General features: G+C 40.1%; 2 protein-coding genes across 4 annotated transcripts in view; one reads left to right on the top strand and one right to left on the bottom strand.

Moving 5' to 3' along the window:
* LOC121654199 (disks large homolog 4) overlaps positions 1-19,843 on the top strand; it is a 71,691-nt gene that overhangs the window by 28,381 nt on the left and 23,467 nt on the right. For all 3 annotated transcript variants that reach the window (XM_042008218.1, XM_042008217.1, XM_042008219.1), the window contains exons 2-3: positions 10,850-11,011; positions 18,417-18,473. In XM_042008218.1, coding sequence (XP_041864152.1) covers positions 10,850-11,011; positions 18,417-18,473 — 219 coding nt within the window. The remainder of the gene's footprint in view (positions 1-10,849; positions 11,012-18,416; positions 18,474-19,843) is intronic.
* Positions 1-19,843, bottom strand: part of zbtb20 (zinc finger and BTB domain containing 20) — a 115,687-nt gene that overhangs the window by 79,004 nt on the left and 16,840 nt on the right. The window lies entirely within an intron of this gene.

Genomic DNA, 19,843 nt, shown 5'->3' with positions numbered 1-19,843 from the left:
ATGATTTACGACTCTGGGATCATTGTGCCTTCATCTCAGTATCAAGATCGATAATCTCCTCATCCTGAGAATTGATTCTCTGATGACTTTACTGAAAAATAGACAGGGAAATGACCTGCTGTCACTCACTTCCAGCCAGCCAACCAGATGATTGAGAGTAACGAGTATCAGAGGATGTTTTCAAAAGGGAGATAGCAGTGTATCATCTCTATTACTATGCTTACTGGAAGGAAGGACTGATTATACATATCCCCTCCAAGCGGTATTTTTTTTTATTACTTTAGAGTTACTTTACAGTTATTCCAATGGAATTGACTGGTTTTATAACAAGTAGCTGGGGGATTGTGGAGCAGGGGGTGGGGGGCGGTTGCAAAAGACACGTCGGCTTTATTTGAAGAGTTCCATTATTCAAACTTGCCAACATGATCCTTTGCAAATGTCAAAGCCACCAGAGTTAGATCTCCATATTAGTGCAACATGGCTTGCCTACTATTTGAAGCATGTGCATCAAAGCTGCACAAATGTTGGTGCACTATGGAAGTGACCATTATAGGCCTTTGTTACAGCCAGTGGCCAATAGCAGACTGTAGTTAATGTCCTATTGTCTTTTCTTGTCAGACACAGAGCAGAATGTAATATATCAAAGAGCCACCTCAGTAAGCATGTGGCATGCAGATTTTGCATCATCAGCCTCTAAAATTTAATAAAGTTTCAGCTTGAGTCAAGTCCAAATAGAGTCACAGTTACTTATACTTCAGATCTTGGATGTTTTTAAAAAACACAGTATTTCCCTTTGTCAGCTAAAGGAATGGCAAACACTAATGTCAGTCATGAAATATATAATTTTTACATTTTCAAACATCATCTGTTCAAACTTCTGATTCCCTTTTGTTTGCAAGGCAAGCTGATAAGAAGGTGCTATTTACCTGCAATGCTTAGAACAACTCCTGCTGCTCTGCATCTGAACGGCTGTGTTTGCAATCAAAGCTGATGAGCTGATAATATGAGGGAATACCCTCTGCTGCTTTTACTACTTGTGCATTTCTTAGAATCCATTGAGCATCCTTCTGGCACTGAATGGTAAAATAGCTTCTACTTGCTTGATTGTGTTTGTGGACAAACACGACTTGTGGACGGCTGATGAGGATTAACACCACAATCCCACCCCCACTACATGTGCAATACATAAAAATTTATGCACTCAGCATAAAAATGGTGTGTACATGCTTCAGTGAACAGAGGGGGAGGGGAAGAAGTTATTACCACTACTGGCTTTGGCTGTGGTAGCACCTGAACTATGAATCCCTTCATTTCTTCCTTTATTTGTTCATTTAAATTTCAGACAGACTTGGTTTGGTTTTGTCAGCTGGTAATTTTCCAAAGGTATTATGAGGCAAAGTCTTCAATCAAACCCAAGAACCTTGAGACCACAGCTACAGTAAAACAATAGACCCCTGCATTGTGATAAAGAATCCAACATAGCCCATTAAAGCTGTCGTCATTGTTCATCTGCACACCAGCAATGACCTGAAAAACTAGACATCTACAGCCTCTGAGATTCTAGTTTCTGTATATTTTAAAACCATATTTACACCAAGTTTAGTATCTTTTCTTTTAGCGTCCTGCTTAAATGAGCTTTACGTTTCCCTTGTGTCCAAGCAAACAGACAATCTGTAATTCTCTAATCTTCTAGATTTAGTTAACAGTCGATTTCCAATTATTTGGCAGCTCCTAAAATTTCTTGTCTCAAAATTAAGCATGAAGTTCCAGTGAAAAAAAGAGGCTCTAGACAGACAAGCTGGGCCCCCTCCACACACTCACAACCCTCAGCCAAGCACCCCACCATTTACTGTATCTATGACTCTAATCTGGTTATTAAATTTGAGGATGATGCATCTGTGTGGGTCTCTTATCAATGATGAGTCATCCCACAGAAAGGAGATTCAGGATGTCATTAAGATAAGATGAACATAAATTAGCAAGTCAATGTTTAACCTTGAAATTTAAGGACAGTTAAACAATGCTGAGTATTGATTAGAAACTAAATGTTCAGATTTTTTATTCTTTATAACATTTTATAGTAAGTAAGGCCTATTGGTTCTGAAGAAAGTCCAACACCTTTTTAGAGATTTTTATTCGGGAAGTGGACACTAATGAGCTTCAGAAAAAATGCTGCTGAAAGTAATTTTTCAAAGTTTTCAGTCAGATATTGTTTATACAGTAGTTCTGTTGAGCACAGTGGGCACCTACACAGTCATGGTGCTGCTCAATATGGAACTCCTTTTATTTTAAAACATTTAGAAAGGGGTCTTTCTACCTTGATGAAAACAATTCCAATCTCTATCCTTCCTTCTCTTTTTGTCTCTGGGAGTCTTTTTATGAAAAGACTTGGAAAACTTTCTTTTACATTTTCAAGAGTTTAACTAAAAGCTTTGTTCACTCTTGAGTTTCAACATTGCAAAGAGAGTAATGACTACCTACCATAAGACTTAAATTTGGGTGAAGATTATTAATCTAGAGCATCTCAATGGGGGTGATGTAGAACCTTAGCTCTTTTTTTTTTGCTCCTCTTTTTGGATGCTGCATTCAAATCCTGCTGCAGCTTTAAGCATTGTGCCCCATGGTAAATGTAAAGTCTGTTGTTGTTGTTGAAGTGAGCATAGCTACAGGGTACCCACACTTGTCAAAGTGATGTGCTGTGACACCTTGAAGAATTGCCTGAAGTTATCACTGGCAATAGATGGGTGGATTTTTCCATCTTCTGAGTCTTACATATACATGAATTAAACAGTTGCATTTGTAGGTGTTGGCTGGCAACAGCAATTGTGAGATTGCAAATTAGATGAAAGCTGTGTTTGAGGTTTATCACTTGTGAAGACACATTCAAGTGATAATCAACTGAGAAGGCAACAGAGATAGCATTCCAATGGATTGTGATGGAAAGAGGAAGTTCAGATGACCTAAAGAGAAAAACATTGAGAAAACTAAACAGGACATGCATTATATTGCATTCCTATTATTATGCTAACAAGTAAGTCTAACTTTAAATATACCAAAAACCCCCAGTTTAAGCGTGGCAGGTTTATAGGTTACAGTGAGTTGAATTGTGTCTCTCCTCACTAACATCCAGCAGGTGTTGTGCCCTACATATTTTATGTGTAGGGAGGTAAATTCATTTCTGCAGCTCTGCTGATAGAAGTGCTAAATCTTAAGCTCTGGACACTGTTAAAACAGCTGAGGGGCAGAGGTGTGCATTTAGAATATTTAATTTAGTAAAATTATTTAACGATTTTATTGAGTGGTGTTGTGTTTTCTTTTTTCAGTGGTTTTATTTGTGGCAGTGAAGCATTGTTTTGGATATGTTTTCTTTTTGTTTATTTCATTTTAGTGGTTTTTATTTCCTTAGTGATTTCTATTGGTGATTTTATCAGATAGTTATGTTTGGTGCATGTGAGTGGATTCATTGTATGATGTTGTAACCTGTCTGTAGACAAATTTTCCCTTTGATGAAAATAAATTTTCTCCATCCATCCATCCATCCATCCATCCATCCATCCATCCATCCATCCATCCATCCATTTTCTGCCGAGATGCCCGAGCCACCTCATCTGGCTCCTCTCGATGTGGAGGAGCAGCGGCTCTACTCTGAGCCCGTCCCGGATCACCGAGCTTCTCACCCTATCTCTAAGGGAGAGCCCAGCCACTAATTTCGGCCACTTGTATTTGCGATCTCGTTCTTTCGGTCACTACCCACAGCTCATGACCATAGGTGAGGGTAGGAACGTAGATCGACCGGTAAATCGAGAGCTTTGCCTTTTCGCTCAGATCCCTCTTCACCACGACAGACCGATGCGGAGTCTGCATCATTGCACACGCCGCACCAATCCGCCTGTCGATCTCCTGCTCCATCCTTCCCTCACTCATGAACAAGACCCTGAGATACGTGAACTCCTCCACTTGGGGCAGGACCCTATTGCAGACCCGGAGAGAGCACTCCCCCCTTTTCCTGCTGAGGACCTTGGTCTCGGACTTGTAGGTGCTGATTCTCATCCCAGCCGCTTCACACTCGGCTGTGAATCACTCCAGTGAGAGCTGAAAATCATGGCCCGAAGAAGCCAACAGAACCACATCATCCGCAAAGAGCAGAAACCCAATCCTGAGGCCACCGAGCCGGATCCCCTCAACACGTTGGCTGCACCAAGAAATTCTGTCCTTAAAGGTTATGAACAGAATCAGTGACAGAGGGCAGCCTTGGCAGAGACCAACCCGCTCTGGAAATGATTCTGATTTACTGCCGGCAATGCAGACCAAGCTCTGACACCGGCCGTACAGGGACCGAACAGCTCGTACAAGCCAGTCCGGCACTCCATACTCCCGGAGTACCCCCCACAGGAGTCCCCGGGGGACACGGTCGAATGCCTTCTCCAAGTCCACAAAACACATGTAGATTGGTTGGGCAAACTCCCATGCCCCCTCAAAGACCCCAAAGGGAGTGTAGAGCTGGTCTACTGTTCCATGACTGGGACGAAAACCACACTGCTCCTCCTCAATCCGAGGATCTCAAGCACCCCTGAATAGACCTTACCGGGGAGGCTGAGGAGTGTGATCCCCCTGTAGTTGGAGCACACCCTCCGGTCCCCCTTTTTGGGGAGGGGGACCATCACCCCAGTCTGCCAGTCCAGGGGAACTGTCCCCGATGTCCACTGATGCTGCAGAGGCGTGTCAGCCAAGACAGCCCTACAGCATCCAGAGCCTCAAGGAACTCTGGGTGGACCTCATCCACCCCCAGGGACTTGCCACCAAGGAGCTTTTTAACCACCTCAGTGACCTCAGCCCCAGAGATAGGAGAGCCAGCATCAGCTACCCCAGTTTCTGCTTCCTCATCAGAAGACTTGTTGGTAGGATTGAGAAGGTCTTCGAAGTATTCCCTCCACCGCCTCACAACGTCCCGAGTCAAGGTCAGCAGCCCCCCATCCCCACTGTACACAGTGTTGACGGAGCACTGCTTGCCCCTCCTGAGCTGCTGGATGGTGGACCAGAATCTCCTCGAAGCCATACGGAAGTCATTCTCCATGGCCTCTCCAAACTCCTCCCAATGCCCGAATTTTTGCCTCAGCAACCGCCGAAGCTGCGCTCCACTTAGCCCGCCGATACCCATCAACTGCCTCTGGAGTCCTACAGGCCAAAAAGGCCCGATAGGACTCCTTCTTCAGCTTGACGGCATCCCTTACTGCCTGTGTCCACCAACGAGTTTGGGGGTTACTGCCATGACAGGCACCGATGACCTTATGGCCACAGCTGCGGCTGGCCGCCTCGACAATAGAGGCATGGAACACGGTTGAAGCTCTGCCGGAGATGGGATTTGAAACTCAGGGGACTCTGCCAGACGTTCCCAGCAGACCCTCACAACACGCTTGGGTCTGCCAGGCCTGACCGGCATCCTCCCCTGCCATCTGAGCCAACTCACCACCAGGTGGTGATCAGTTGACAGCTCCGCCCCTCTCTTCACCCGAGTGTCCAGGACATGTGGCCGCAAGTCTGAAGACACAACTGCAAAGTCGATCGTCGAACTGCGGCCTAGAGTGTCCTGGTGCCAAGTGCACATGTGGACACTCTTATCTCTGAACAAGGTGTTCGTTATGGACAGTCCATGATGAGCACAACAACAAAGCACCACTCGGATTTAGATTAGGGGGGCCATTCCTCCCAATCACGCCCCTCCAGGTCTCGCGGTCATTGCCAACGTGAGCATTGAAGTCCCCCAGCAGAACAAGGGAGTCCCTAGAAGGAGTGGTCTCCAACACCCCCTCCAAGGACTCCAAAAAGGGTGGGTACTCTGTACTGCTATTTGGTGCATAAGCACAAAGAACAGTCAGGACCTGCCCCCCCCACCCGAAGGCGGAGGGAGGCTACCTGTTCGTCCACCGGGGTAAACCCCAACGTACAGGCGCCAAATTGGGGGGCAATGAGCATGCCCACACCTGCTCGGTGCCTCTCACCAGGAGCAACTCCAGAATGGAAGAGGGCCCAGCCCCTCTCAAGGACAGTGGTTCTAGAGCCCAAGCCGTGCGTTGAGGTGAGTCCAACTATATCTAGCCGAAACCGCTCAACCTCGCGCACCAGCTCAGGCTCCTTCCCCGCCAGAGAGGTGACATTCCACGTCCCTAGAGCTAGCTTTTGCAGCCGAGGATCACACCGCCAGGGTCCCCGCCTCTGGCAGCCTCCCAGCTCACAATGCACCCGACCCCTATGGCTCCTCCTGCAGGTGGTGAGCCCACGGGAGGAGAGGTCCATGTCACCCTTTCGGGCTGAGCCTGACCGGGCCCCATGGGCAAAGACCTGGCCACCAAGCACTCGACTCCGTGCCCCACCTCCAGGCCTGGCTCCAGAGGGGGGCCCCAGTGACCCACGTCTGGGCAAGGGAAACCTTTGATCCTTGCTTTCTCATCATCATAGGGGTGATCTGAGCCACACTTCATCTGGTCCCTCCCCTAGACACCTGTTTGCCATGGGTGACCCTACCAGGGGCATGAGCCCCCGACAACATAGCCGCTAGGATCGTCAGGACGCACAAATTCCTCCACCGCGATAAGGCGTCGGCTCAGGGAGGAATACATTTTCTTGAATTTTGAAAACTTTCTTGAACTATGTCCCAGTGAATATTTGCAGCAATTAATGTATTATGTCATTACAAAGCTATGTAGTCTACCATATTTTTAAAAATACATTTTAAACAATTAACATTTATGTTCGATTCATTGAATCATATTTTACATGTGCAGTTTGTGTATTTTGGATTATTGTTCTAATATTATGTTTGGCTCAACTTAACATATAATTACAGCTGCCTGAGTAAGAGAAAAGAGTTCATTTCAAACACAAGTCTTTATGTAACGGATTAAATTCAAACCCATTTGCATGTCTTGATTTATTTGCTGAGATGTTTGCTGAGACATAGTAAATTTTAGTATACAGTTCATACTTACTGCTCTGTTAAAATGTCTCATAGATTTACCACTCACCATGAAATCCCTCTGGTTTTTCTTTAGAGCATTACAGAAAAAATGGATTTATCATCATAAAAGTGAATGCGAACCGATGAACTTTCAAAAGCTTACATTCAGAGGATTTGCCACCTTTAATTTACACCTGATGGGCCTCTTGTGGCTTTTGTAACACCTAACATGTCAACTATATTTCCAGAGTTTCTCAGAAATTATACGCCTGAGAGGTGAGGTTAGCTTTTATTGCATTACCAAAGGCAGAGTTATTTAAAATCTTGACATATTCCTTAAATTACAAATGAAGATTATATTAGATAGAAGTTGATATTTGATCCATATTAACTGAACTCATTTTACCAATAAAGGCACAGTGTTTTCATCCATGCAGTGTGCAACCCTTATTACTGTACGAGACAGCCAACAACTGCTCCTGCAAATTGATGATGCCCCCGCTATAATGACCTGTGCAGGCAGAGGAATTCCTCAAAGATGTAAAAGATTCCTTGCACAGTGATTTACGGATGCAGTAAAACTTGAGGGACTCTGAAGAATTTGTTCCAAAGATTATTTTGTGTGCAGCTTTGAAGCAGTTACTTGCAGCAATTGGTCATATGCCTCACACTTGTAATAAATTTACCCAGGTAAACTAACCAGTCACATTTATTAAAACAGATTATACACTTTTGTATTTTGCATGGATTCATATGTTTTCACTAATCCTTCAATGGGTGCCAGTGCATGTTTTTGCTACAACTTAGAAATAAAGACATACTACTCGACCATTTGTTTTATCATTGTAATCCCTGTACCCTATAATTGTATACTGTTTAAGACATAAGTACAAAACTTAGAAATTGTGTTATAATACATCAATATGAGTCACTCACACTTTACATACACAGCATTGTCTTATAAAACAAAACCTCATTTGGCAGGTTCCTTACACCACCTCAGTATTTAACGGTTTGCTGGATTTATATACATATATGTCTTTTGAAAGGCATTTATTTACAACAGTCTAAAACTATTAGATAATGAGTCTGTGTGTGTGTGTGTGTGTGTGTGTGTGTGTGTGTGTGTGTGTGTGTGTGTGTGTGTGTGTGTGTGTGTGTGTGAAATTGTGTGGGATGTTTCAGGTGTCCTGTAGATAAAGAAGATTGTTCCTGTATACCAGTTTGAACAAAGGTTAATTTCCTTTATACTCAGGACTGAGAGCTGCCTACTTTCATCTTAACCAGCTAATCAGAAACTGATATTTAGAAATAGCAGGTGAAAATGTAGTGATGAGTTATTAACTCGCTGGTGCACTGAGTTAAAGATCCATTTAGTGTACCACTCAGTCACGTAGGTGCCATTTGTAAAAAGCTGCCCACTGCATTGTACTTAGTACACTTTGTATCCATCAGCTTCTGATAAGTGAACCTTGTTTTTAGTCAGGCAGTTTACTTTACTAAACCCTCTCCAGAAGGACGCTTTGTTACATGAATTGAATGTCACATCCCCCACCAGTAGGACAGAAGGCAACATGGCAGCATGAATGTTGGTCATGCAGGAGAAGGGGAGGCAGTGGACACTAAAGAGCTTAAGGCTACTTTGAGCAGTGATTCGTGTAATTCACTAATATTTCCAGGTTCTACATTGATGTTTTCTGTTATTTCATGCAAATCCCATTTTGTAGATTAAGATTAGGATAAATTGGCATTAAGATCAGAATGATTTAGTATATAAGTAGTTGGTGGTATTTAAGCTGTGTTTACATTAACATGGCAAAGCCTGATTCTGTAGTGCTTACAACAAAAAAATCAATTGTTTCCTGTGTATTAACCTTTCATTTAAGAACAGCTCTCTCAACAACTATTCATTACTCTCTCTGTTCTACCCCATGCTGCTGTTTTTGTTTCCATTTATTGATGGTCTTACTTTTTCATTTTTACCCATCCCCCTCACTTTCTCCTCTATCTTCATCTCTATTTCACTCCCTCTCTTTCTTGCTGTCTCAGTGTAATGTGATCCAGGACCGATGCTGCCAGCCCCAACTGTGGCACTGCAATCTCTGCTCTGCTCTGGTTGCTAGGCAGCCTGTCTGAGATGGGGCTCGGTGATGCACCTCCCTCTTCCGTCTGTCTCCCAAAAAACCTGAAGAGTGAGAATGGCAGGCTTTGGCCATCAAGACAATCCATCTATGTTTCTCTATTTTCAGAATGAGCTGCTTCACATCTGCAGTGCAGCACAGTAGTGCACTGTGAGCCGGGAGGGTGCAGAGTTATAGAAAACACAAGCTCTTAGCCACAGGACAGTGTGGCAGATCTCCACTGTGATGCTGCCCACCTTTTCATGTGTTTGTGATGGAAAAATGCTGTGTGCAGATTTTGTGTCATCACACCTAGAATGAAACCTACCATGTGTGGCTAAAACAGTGGGGTGCTGGCAGGCTGCCCAGGTGTGGGACATCGGTAGGGGAGTGAGGTAACAAGTAAGAAGCTGCATGATCTGCTACTTTAAAACCGTCATGAATCATTGCTCTAGTTGCTCCATGTGGCTGTGGGGGACGTTAACTTTGCAATTCAAAATGGCCTTTGTTTCTATGATGTCTCTATACTTTGCACTTGTAGGCGTCACACATGTTGTGTGATATTCAAGATGTGCATATAGATTGCCCACATTTGGCTGCACAGACCAATCTGCTTTGTGTGTTGGGTAACGGAAGTATGTGATTTACGCTGTTATGTCATTGCGCTGACATGTACTCTGAATGCGATTTGCCATTAACATTCTCATCCTCTGCTGCCTTTCAATAAATTACACTCAGGCCTTGACATGAAGCTTCTCCAACTTGATGTTTTACTTGCACATCAGCTTAAGGTACCTAACTGAAATGGAAATCGAGAGCTGATTAAATAAACTAATAAGGATTTGGCCATTTACTACATACAGAACATTGCTCTGTTATGATGATTTAAATGTGAAGTGCATAGTGACGTAAAGGCATAATAATGTAATGACGTAAAGTCACTGTGGTATTTATCTGATTTAAACTGAAATGAAACGTCAGTTAGCAGCTGTTTTATTTAGAAAACATGCTAATAAAGACTTACTGTCAAGACTCCAAAAATGTGCTTTAAAAAACTGTTTAAACAGAAGTAGGAGCTATCCACTGGTTGTGTCACAGTAAATACAAAAACGTTCTGCAATTGTGAAAGAGTTTAGTTACAATGTTGATTTGCATGTTCTTTCTTGTAGAAATTTTTTAGTCGAGCAGGTCTACCAGAAACGAGTCAAGCATGCCCCATACCTGGTAGAGCGGTTGTCTTCTAAGTGAAAAGTCAGTTGACTGAACCCCAGTGTATCCATTTATTGAAATGTCAGGGAGGACACTGGAAGACATCTCACACTGCCCCCAATACATTTTATGGTTAGACATTTTAAACCCAAGTTCAGGCTGCTGCTTGTGCTGTGTGCTGGAGATGGTAAATACCACAGCTCAAGACCAACAGAGTCTGATTGGTCCACAGGTCAAGAGCCCAGTCTGTGATTCAGTAGACAGACTCAGCAGGGGTCAGCAAACAAAAAACCCTTTTTTTAATGCCGAAAAATAAATCAGTGCATCATTTTTGTTTGCACTTGCCTAACCAAAGAACTGTATGAGACTTTCCACTTGCCCAAACACAGATTTTAGTTGCCATGGGCAATCTGGCAATTGTTAATGCCAAGCATTGAATCTACAGTGTATGTTCTGGTTGAATTTCACTGATAACTACTTGCTAGCAAATTACATTCCCCCAGTAGGAAGTCATAATACCAGTTAAGACTAATAAACCTTGTCTGATTCTTTGTGTGTGTTGCAGAAGTACAGGTACCAGGATGAGGAGACGCCCCCCTTGGAGCATAGTCCAGCACATCTGGCTCCAGGGAAAAGTGCAGAGATGCTCCACATGAGTGACAAGAACCTTGCTGCCATGGAGGCTATTCATGGCTACACACCTCATACACATATCTCTCCTGTCAAGGTAGGACACACATGTACAGAGATGCTTACTTATGTACATTGTTGATCACTATGCAGCATTACCACAGCATTATGCTGGCAACAAGAGGGAATGAGCCTGCTAGAACAAGCCCTCACCCCAGAGCAGAGCAGCGCACAGTTTATTATTCCTCAACCACTGGATCGTGATTATATATTTACAATGGTTCTGAATATTCAATGTGACACCAGCGCAATGAATTTGGCTTCAAATTTAAATGAATTGCGACACTAATAGTGACATCATGTTAGCTACTTTGCAGTCTAAATGAGTATGGCAGACATTTTTGCAGGCTCAACAAAACATAAATTAATTCATTACACTTTACTTATTGTACAGAATTTCTAAGTATAACTCAAGTATAGTTATTAAAACTGTATAAAGTCATGCTTTATCCTTATTTAATTCGTCAATGACGTAACATGCTGTAAGCCTGTAACATTTGGATAATATTAGTCTCACTTACCTCATACAAACACATTATCTAATATAACTTTGTACTTAATGCAATATATCGTCTGCTTTGAAATCCCAATTCTTATACATGAGTGCTTTGATGGGGATATAATGTAATTAGGAGGAATGCATATGTTCCCTTGCACTGTAGCGTTTCAAATTTAAATCTGTATGAACATGGACATCAGGAAATCTGATATTATTGCTTAACAACATGAAAGTCAAAGTGTAAGTGAACACAGATACATTTAGAATTTACTGCAGTAATCTGTTTACAAGTGTGGTCAGAGATGGGTAATGGCATTATGGATTTCAATCATCAATTTCAAATTACAGCTCTTATCAAGTCTCTATTTTATTTTTTGTTTGAACCTAATCAGATTAATACAGCTCTTCTCATTATACAACATATACCTACTTTTGCATGTTACGTTGCAGGTACAAAACCAAATAAGTACTGACTGATGCATTTGGTGTGCTGCTGAAACACTACAAGGAGTGTGATGAGTTTCCATTATCTAAAAAGGTTGACTTTGCAAGGGTATAGTTACATTGTGAAGTTTAAAGAGTAATTGGCAGCTGTGTGACTCATACAGGTCACAATAACATGGGGACACAGAGACAGGCGGCACATGAGCAACCAGTAACAGCTGACATCAGTAGGAACATGATCAGCTTGCCTGCAGTGCATTAACAGTCGCCTACTGTAGCTACAAATGTAAAGGTGTAAGCTATGATGGCCACTTAATGATGATCGGTCTCATATGCCCACACAACAGCTACACTGGCTATGAAGACTGACTATGAAAGGTGGATTGTTTCTTCATTTTCCATATGGAAGTGGAATGAAGCCCCCAGATACGAACATTAACTGTTGTTTTTCTTAATGAGCAAAGAGGAGAGGCTGACTTATTATGCTTTATTGGAGCTGTTTAAAATATACAATTACCTCTTCAGTGTGAGTTGTGGTGGCTATAGAGATTTGTCCTAAAGGATGCAAAAAGGGTATTGGTTTAAGAACACTGTAAAAATGAAATCCAGAGCAGAGGCATTAAAAAGCAATTACAGCTAACACGCGAGGCACTAGAAACAATTCATTATATGGCACAGTGCACCCAAATTATTCCAGAGACAACAACTATCAAGTCACAATGACTGGAACAAACAGATGAAATTTAGAAGTACATCTGATGCCATCAGCTGTGCTCTCTGCCCTAAGGTCATCTGTATGTAAAAATGAACAATGCAAGCAGCATTCTGAACTAAAATAAGCAACAGACAGAAACCAACACTGACCACTGTGTGCTCGTTGCAGCTAGTATGTCTGTTAGATGTTTTTTCAAGTCAAAGTGTGGATGCAGATGCTTGAAAGCAGAAATGTGTTACATGCCAGTATCTTAGAAACCGTTTTCATTTATTTATTTATTTGTTTGTTTGTTTGTTTATTTTCTAGATATTTTACAGGTGATGTACTGCGTCAATAACAATTGTAAAAAAATATTATTTCTTTTGCAAAGGTCAATGTTCCCTTTTTTTGGTCTTTATATTTGGTTTTATTATTCATTTGCTCCAAACAGTGTTTGTCATTGAGAAAATGCTGGGAATTTCTAGTTATTTAGAGCTGATGAGTGCATTATTAATGATATCAATAAAAGTGATAGGGCAGGAAATCTGTTCTTTTCTTTGAATTCTGTCGTTAAGTTCATGTTTGCTCTCTAGGGTTTTTTAGTTCCATTACTTGACTTGTCCAGTCAGTTCCCAAGCTTATTTGCCAGCATAAATAATCATTAGCACTTACACTGCAAGTTCAAAATACATGTGTGCCTAAACAGAAGAGAATATATAAAAATATAAAAGAGAAAGGAAAAAGAAAGAATATTGGATAAACACATTTTTAAAACATGATCAAGTTTAAAAATTCAAAAGAAACAGTGAATACTTGGATTTTTAAATAAAATCTATTCAAATGCAGCAGAGAACAGATGGGTCTTTAACCTGGATTTCAAATTAACTGAGTGTTTCAGCTTTGGTGTAGTGGAATGAAGCTCTGTGGTGACCTTTAATCATTTCCCTTTGACTCAGACAATCACCTCAGTTTTGTTTTTGTTCAACTGATAAGAGTTCAGGCATATCCGCCATTAATCTCCTCACTGCATTTACCAAGAGCCTGTACAGATCTCCTTTTGACATTGTAATATATATATGCGTGTCATCTGTGTAGCTATGGTAACTAATTTCCTTTACCTTTATGGTGTGTGCCAGTGGGAGCATGTAGATGTTAAACAGAAGAGGCCCCAGGATGAAACCTTGGGGAATTCCACATGTAATTCTGCTCAGATATTAAGTTACCTATTGACACAATGTACAAAGTACCAGCATAGTGCAGTGCCAGAGAGGCCTACCCAGTTCTCCAGTCAGATGAGTAATATAGAATATTGTGGTCAACTGTGTCAAATGCTATGCTGAGGTCGAATAAAACTAAGATTGATTTTTTTATCATCTGTATTCAAACTTGTGTCATTAATTACTTTGGTTAGAGCAGTCTCAGTGCTGTGGTGCTGTTTAAAACCTGACTGGAAGACATCTTAGCAGTTGTTTTGTGTTAAAAATCATTGAACTGATGAAAAATGGGATGAAATGTACTTGGTGTATTTCATTTAGTCATGTTTGGTAATATCATGGAAATATCATGGACAGTAGATGCATTTTATCCTGCTCACAAGCTCATAAGTTCCTCTCTGTCGTCAAGCTCAGTTGTCCCAGAAAAGATATGAAGTGGTAAAAAATTCCTTTATTAACATAAACATGGTGAGTCTAATTTATGTTCAGTCACTGTAAACTCACACAGAAACTTCCTTGCTGCCATAAAATGGTTATTGTTTCAAATGTACTGTTCTCACGTTAAAAAACAAACATATATATATATATATATATATATATATATATATATATATATATAAAAGACAGAGAAATTATCCTAACCTGAACTGGGCTTGTCACTATCATCAAAAACATGGAGGAAATTGGAAAACTAAACAACTAAACAACTAAAATTATTTCAAGTAGTTTTGCTCTTTATAGATGAATTGTACTGTGACTCTGACAGTTTAAAATATGTTACCAGGAAAAAAATGCAGAAAACATAAATATATTACTAAAGCATGTTCACCAAATGTACATCAGAAAATCACAAATACACACAACACAATCAAATAAGGAAACACTGCAGGTTTAGCAGCAGATGTCTGCAATGACAATGAATCATGTAAAAGAAAATTCAACTTTTTTTTGTATGCATGCTCTTAAACTACAGTGTATGAAACTCTCAGGGCTACTGAAGAATAATTTCCTAGAAAGGTGCAGTACAATAACAATGATGTCAATAATGCAAGTGTGAGCAGTCTGCACGTTTGCATCAGAATATGTCAGCATGAAGCAATGATTTAAGTCAAGGACCATCACTTGGTATCAAAAGAAAAGCTTTGTAAATATGCAGAGAATGCAAGGTTCCTGGCATGAAAATAATCTTTCATCTTTATGACTCTGCAACATAAAGTTTGTCTTGCTGGATGGCTGTTGGCACATCAGTCAGTCTGCAGTGCTTACATAACATAATTTTCTTCTTTTTATCTTATTATTTCTCAGCCGTTGATGTTGTGTACCCATACAACATCAAATCAGTGTTGTTTGTTATTCTATCTTTTAGGCAAGTATATACTATATTACAAGCCCTAATGTAAGGCAGTGTATTAGCCTTATCACTACACTGATTAATCAGACCCATCAAGTGTAAAACAGGATTTAACATTTTTTTATAAAGAGTGAATCATAAGAGCTCTAGACTTCAGATCAAATTTGCCTCTATTTGCCTATATATCTCTTGTTTCAGGGTAGATGTGTGGTTTAAATCCAGGCTGCAAACGTGTTTTTCCTCATAAAATCCCTTCGGGCATATGTGATACATGTATTAAAACCTTTGTTCTATAAACTTAAATGATAAAGTACAGCTGCATCAGGGAAAAATGTTTCATCTCTCTCAAAGTCTCCCAAAAGAGACTTCCCACATTTGCACAAATAAAATTTCGTAGTTCAGGAAGTTCAGTGAATCAAACTCATGTGTGACATAAAATAGTGTCTAATATAAAGCAATAGCCACTATGTGCAGTGCTGGAAAAAATCAAATTGAACTTCAGCAACTATAAGACTGTTATTAAGACACCTGCGCTGCAGGAAAAAAATATGTCTTAAAGATATTTTCTCTTTCACATTAAAGGGGTGCATGTTGATGTTGTTTACGATGTTTGGGGAATGCAGGATTGGCCCTATTTCTATTTCTGGATTTTACTGCTATTATTAATGAAGTTTTGTGTTTTTCTTCAGGGAGCTGAATGCATTATGAGGTGAAAAAGGTCTGAACTAATTCAAAGTGAATTGTCTGCGTCCCGTTATTTAAGTAGTTTGAATCCTTCATTAGTATCTTCAAAACAACACACTCAAAAGCATCTTGGTGTAATGAATAACACTTTGGACAAACACTGTTTTTTGTCCCTAATGGGCCCTATGCTCATATAAAAGGGTATCATTAAGAGATTTTTTTAAGGGTTCCTGTATTTTGTCCAATGCAAATCCAGAAAAGATTTTTAAAAGAGAACCATATAACATTATTGGAAAGTCCACCATCTGAGGGTGGATTGAACCTTTATGGTATGAATCTGGTTTCAAACAATTTTAGCTGTTTTATCAGCTTGTTTTTCCGACAATGATTAATCTAGCAGGAAGTACACAGTTGTAGTAGAAGTCAGACTAATGTCAACAGTATTTTCCCCTTCATACTCCACACATTAGCCCAACTGAACAGCTAAGGAGCTTATCTGCGGTTAATGTTTTAAGACTTTTGCAAATCTTTTTTAAAAATGTGTGACATGACCTGCATGAATGAGGGAACAGCTGCTTATGTTAAATCCTTGGAGCTGCATAACAGTTAGATACATGAGGCAGTGGCACATAAGTGTTCCCAACCTGGCAGAAAGGTACAGTCTCTCTAACAAAACCTGAGGTCTGCACTGAGCGGTCCTGGCATCTTGACCACATACCCAAAGCATCTCAAGTGGGAGCTGCAGCTTTACGCTGAGCTCCCACTGATGACTGCGCTCCTCCACATCCAACCTTAGATGGAAGCTAATTCAGCTTTCTGTATTCACAGTCAAATTCTTTTGGCCACTACCCACATCTCATGACCACAGATGAGAGCTAGAACATACTGTAGCTTGATCAGTTCACCTTTCACCACTGCGTTGTCTTGACCCCCACTTGTCATGAACAAGACCATGAAGAGCTTAAACTGAATTTAATTATTAAGGGAAGAGTTTAAGAGCTCTTATCTTACCATTGTAAAGCCCTTTTACTTTCTGTGCCACAAGCTCACAATGCACATGTGTTATGCAGAGCTCATGCAAACATTTAACAAAGGAGGTCAACTTCCACTAAAGCAGTGATTAAATTCCCTGTTAATTGTTACAATTACCCTGGAAACTGTGTCACTGTGGTCCAACATATTGCTTGCAGCCATTTACTCTTCCTTACTTATGTGAAATTACAACATATATTTGCGTGATAGATAGTATTCATTCAGAGAAAAGCTGTGGCAATTTAGTTCATTTTTTATGGTGAGTTTGATAAAACTGAAATTGTTGGCAATGGATAAGATAGTGATTGTGATGATGGTGGTAATTATAATTGTTTTATCTGTGCTTTCTGTTACTGTTGCACCAAGACTGCCCCCTACCATGATGACCTCATGGTAGCTCAGACTCAACACTGTAGTTTATGACCCTGCTCACTTCTGCTTGAACCTCAGGTTCCATTTCCAGAATTATTTTTGCTTCATATCTCTAGCTAGTTATGTGCTTCTTTACCTTCATTTTCCTCCTAACCTTCTTCCTGCTCGTGTATGTGTGCTGACAACAGATAATTTAGTAAAGCTGACTAAACACAAGTTGGCCAGTTTGAATTCTTCAGCTCCAAGAAAGGTCGTTATATGGATGGTGTGGTTTTAGTATAACTTAAAAGCTCTACTTTGCTACAACTACTCTTGATTTGCCAGGACTGAAGACTAAAATGTTTCCAATGAAGTCTCTAATAAAAGTCTATGTCTATGCATTGACAAAAAAGAGGTTTACAGATAGTGTCCATTAATATTATATTCAGAATTAATTCTCCCGTACTGGAATCAGCAAATACAACTTCTTAAACTTTCACACTTTAATAATGTGCTTTGTTGCAAGATAAACTTTTCCAGTGGGAGGAAAAGTGTTGTGAAAATGATGCACTGCTGCTATTTCCAAAACTCATCAGGTGCAGGCTTTATTTAGAGCATTTGCCTCAGCAGTGGAGAGTAATACATTCAGATTTAACAGACAGAAACAATCTCATAGTTTTTAATGTTTCTAAATCTTTTGTCTTTTTTATTTATTTATTATTAACTCATCTATAATATTTCCATAACTAATAAGCAAGCATGCCATCTCCAATCATATGGTGTGTTTCCTATTACTGGTTCCACTGTCAACCATGAGTTGAATTTGTGATTCACTAAACAAGAATCAGTGCATAATGTGATTAAAAAATATATAAAACAGTCTTATAAACATTTTCTTAGCTATTTACATAAATATGTTTAAATTCATGTTGCAGTAACTGATATTTCCTGTGAACACCTGTGCATAATCGGTTGCATGCACCCTTGTACATAGATTTCATGTACGTTTGCTCTTGACATATGCACTAGATGTAGGTTTCCTAATAATGTGCACTGGTTAGATATCAGAGGGTAAAAAAAAAAAAAAAAAAACTAAAGCTGTATCCCCCTGCACTTCCCTTGTGCCCATCTGCATGTCCTGCACAATTACCCTCTCCTTCTGTTGTTTTGCAGCCTGTGTTGATGTCTACAGGACACACTCCAATGTACACTTCTGCTGTTTCCACACTGGTAAGAGCACAGCAATTTGTGTTGCACCGTCAACGTTAAAGTTAGCACAATCATCATCAATCATCATCAGCAGTGTGGTTTAACCGTCACCGCTTTGTATTTACTGGATTTTGTGGCTGGCTGCGTCATCACACAAAGACAGCTGCCCATTCATTGCCATTTGATCTGTATCAGATTTATGAGGTCATGGTTTTTTCCCATCATATCTGTGTTTTCATACTCAGTGTCATCCAAATCTCTTTGTCTAACAGATTCATTCTGCTTGTCATGGATGCTTAGTATTGGGCCTAAAATCCCATAAGTGGAGCTGAAAGTTTCAAATATCCAACTTCTTTTAAACTGTTCAGTTTATAATATTTCTGTTCATATGTTCTAATGTTAAAATGCAGCTTCAGTTTACTTGTACATGTGTTTATTTCTTAAGAATCTGTTTTGTCAGGCTGGATTTTACACATACACAAAACCCTGCTTCGCAGTTAGAAAATAAAGCTTGAGTTCGAAGGATTAGACTCAGGGATGAAACTAATCCGAACAGGTATCACTGATGAACATTCATTGGTAGGTTGAAGGTGTTTAATAAAACATTTAGTCTTTTTGCAAGACAGACTGAAACCTGTAGGTGTCAGTGTTAGACTTCACAGAGTGAATTTCATAACCTTGAGAAGATGACTATGTTCCATTAATAGCTTTATGATCAGACAGGTTTTATTAGCATGAAATATTATGACTTTGTTTCTGTTGCAAGGTTAAATGTTTGTAATTGTAAAGGATTGTCATGAAATGTCATGCTATTAATTATTTATTCCAACTTAAAATAAATAAAAAAATAAATAATACTACTAATCTATACCAACATGTAAGTATAAACAGAAATACCATGTAGAGGTGAGGTGTATTAAAATACTTATACTACTGCTGCTACTACTACTAATAATAATAATAATAACAATAATAATAATAATACATCATCATAATAAATTAACAACAGTGTCTGAGTTTAGTGTGAACTGTTGTTACAGGCATCATGTATTGTTTGTATGCTTGTCCAGGCTTTGACCAGATGTTGTTTAATAGTGCATGCTTATAATTAAACAGTTTGCATATGGAAGAATCTGCACCCTTCTACATATAGTTATCAATTAGAAAGATTCGTATACATCCCGTCACACATACATAAAAGTATTTCGTTCTGCAGATATGTGCATTCAATTTTCCACACTGGTTAAGTAAAGTGTGCACTGTCTAAAAGATGCATTGTAGTAATGACTTTGTGTTCCTGATGTCTTTGCAGCCGGCATAGTGCCCATGTGGATGTCAGTGATGTGTGGCCAGTGTCGTCAGTCTGTCTCTTTATTGCTTTAATGGTGTGA

The sequence above is a fragment of the Melanotaenia boesemani genome, chromosome 15 (assembly GCF_017639745.1).
Source record: "Melanotaenia boesemani isolate fMelBoe1 chromosome 15, fMelBoe1.pri, whole genome shotgun sequence".
NCBI lineage: Eukaryota > Metazoa > Chordata > Actinopteri > Atheriniformes > Melanotaeniidae > Melanotaenia > Melanotaenia boesemani.
Note: the sequence above shows the minus strand (reverse complement) of the source record. Positions and strands in the feature narration are given on the sequence as shown.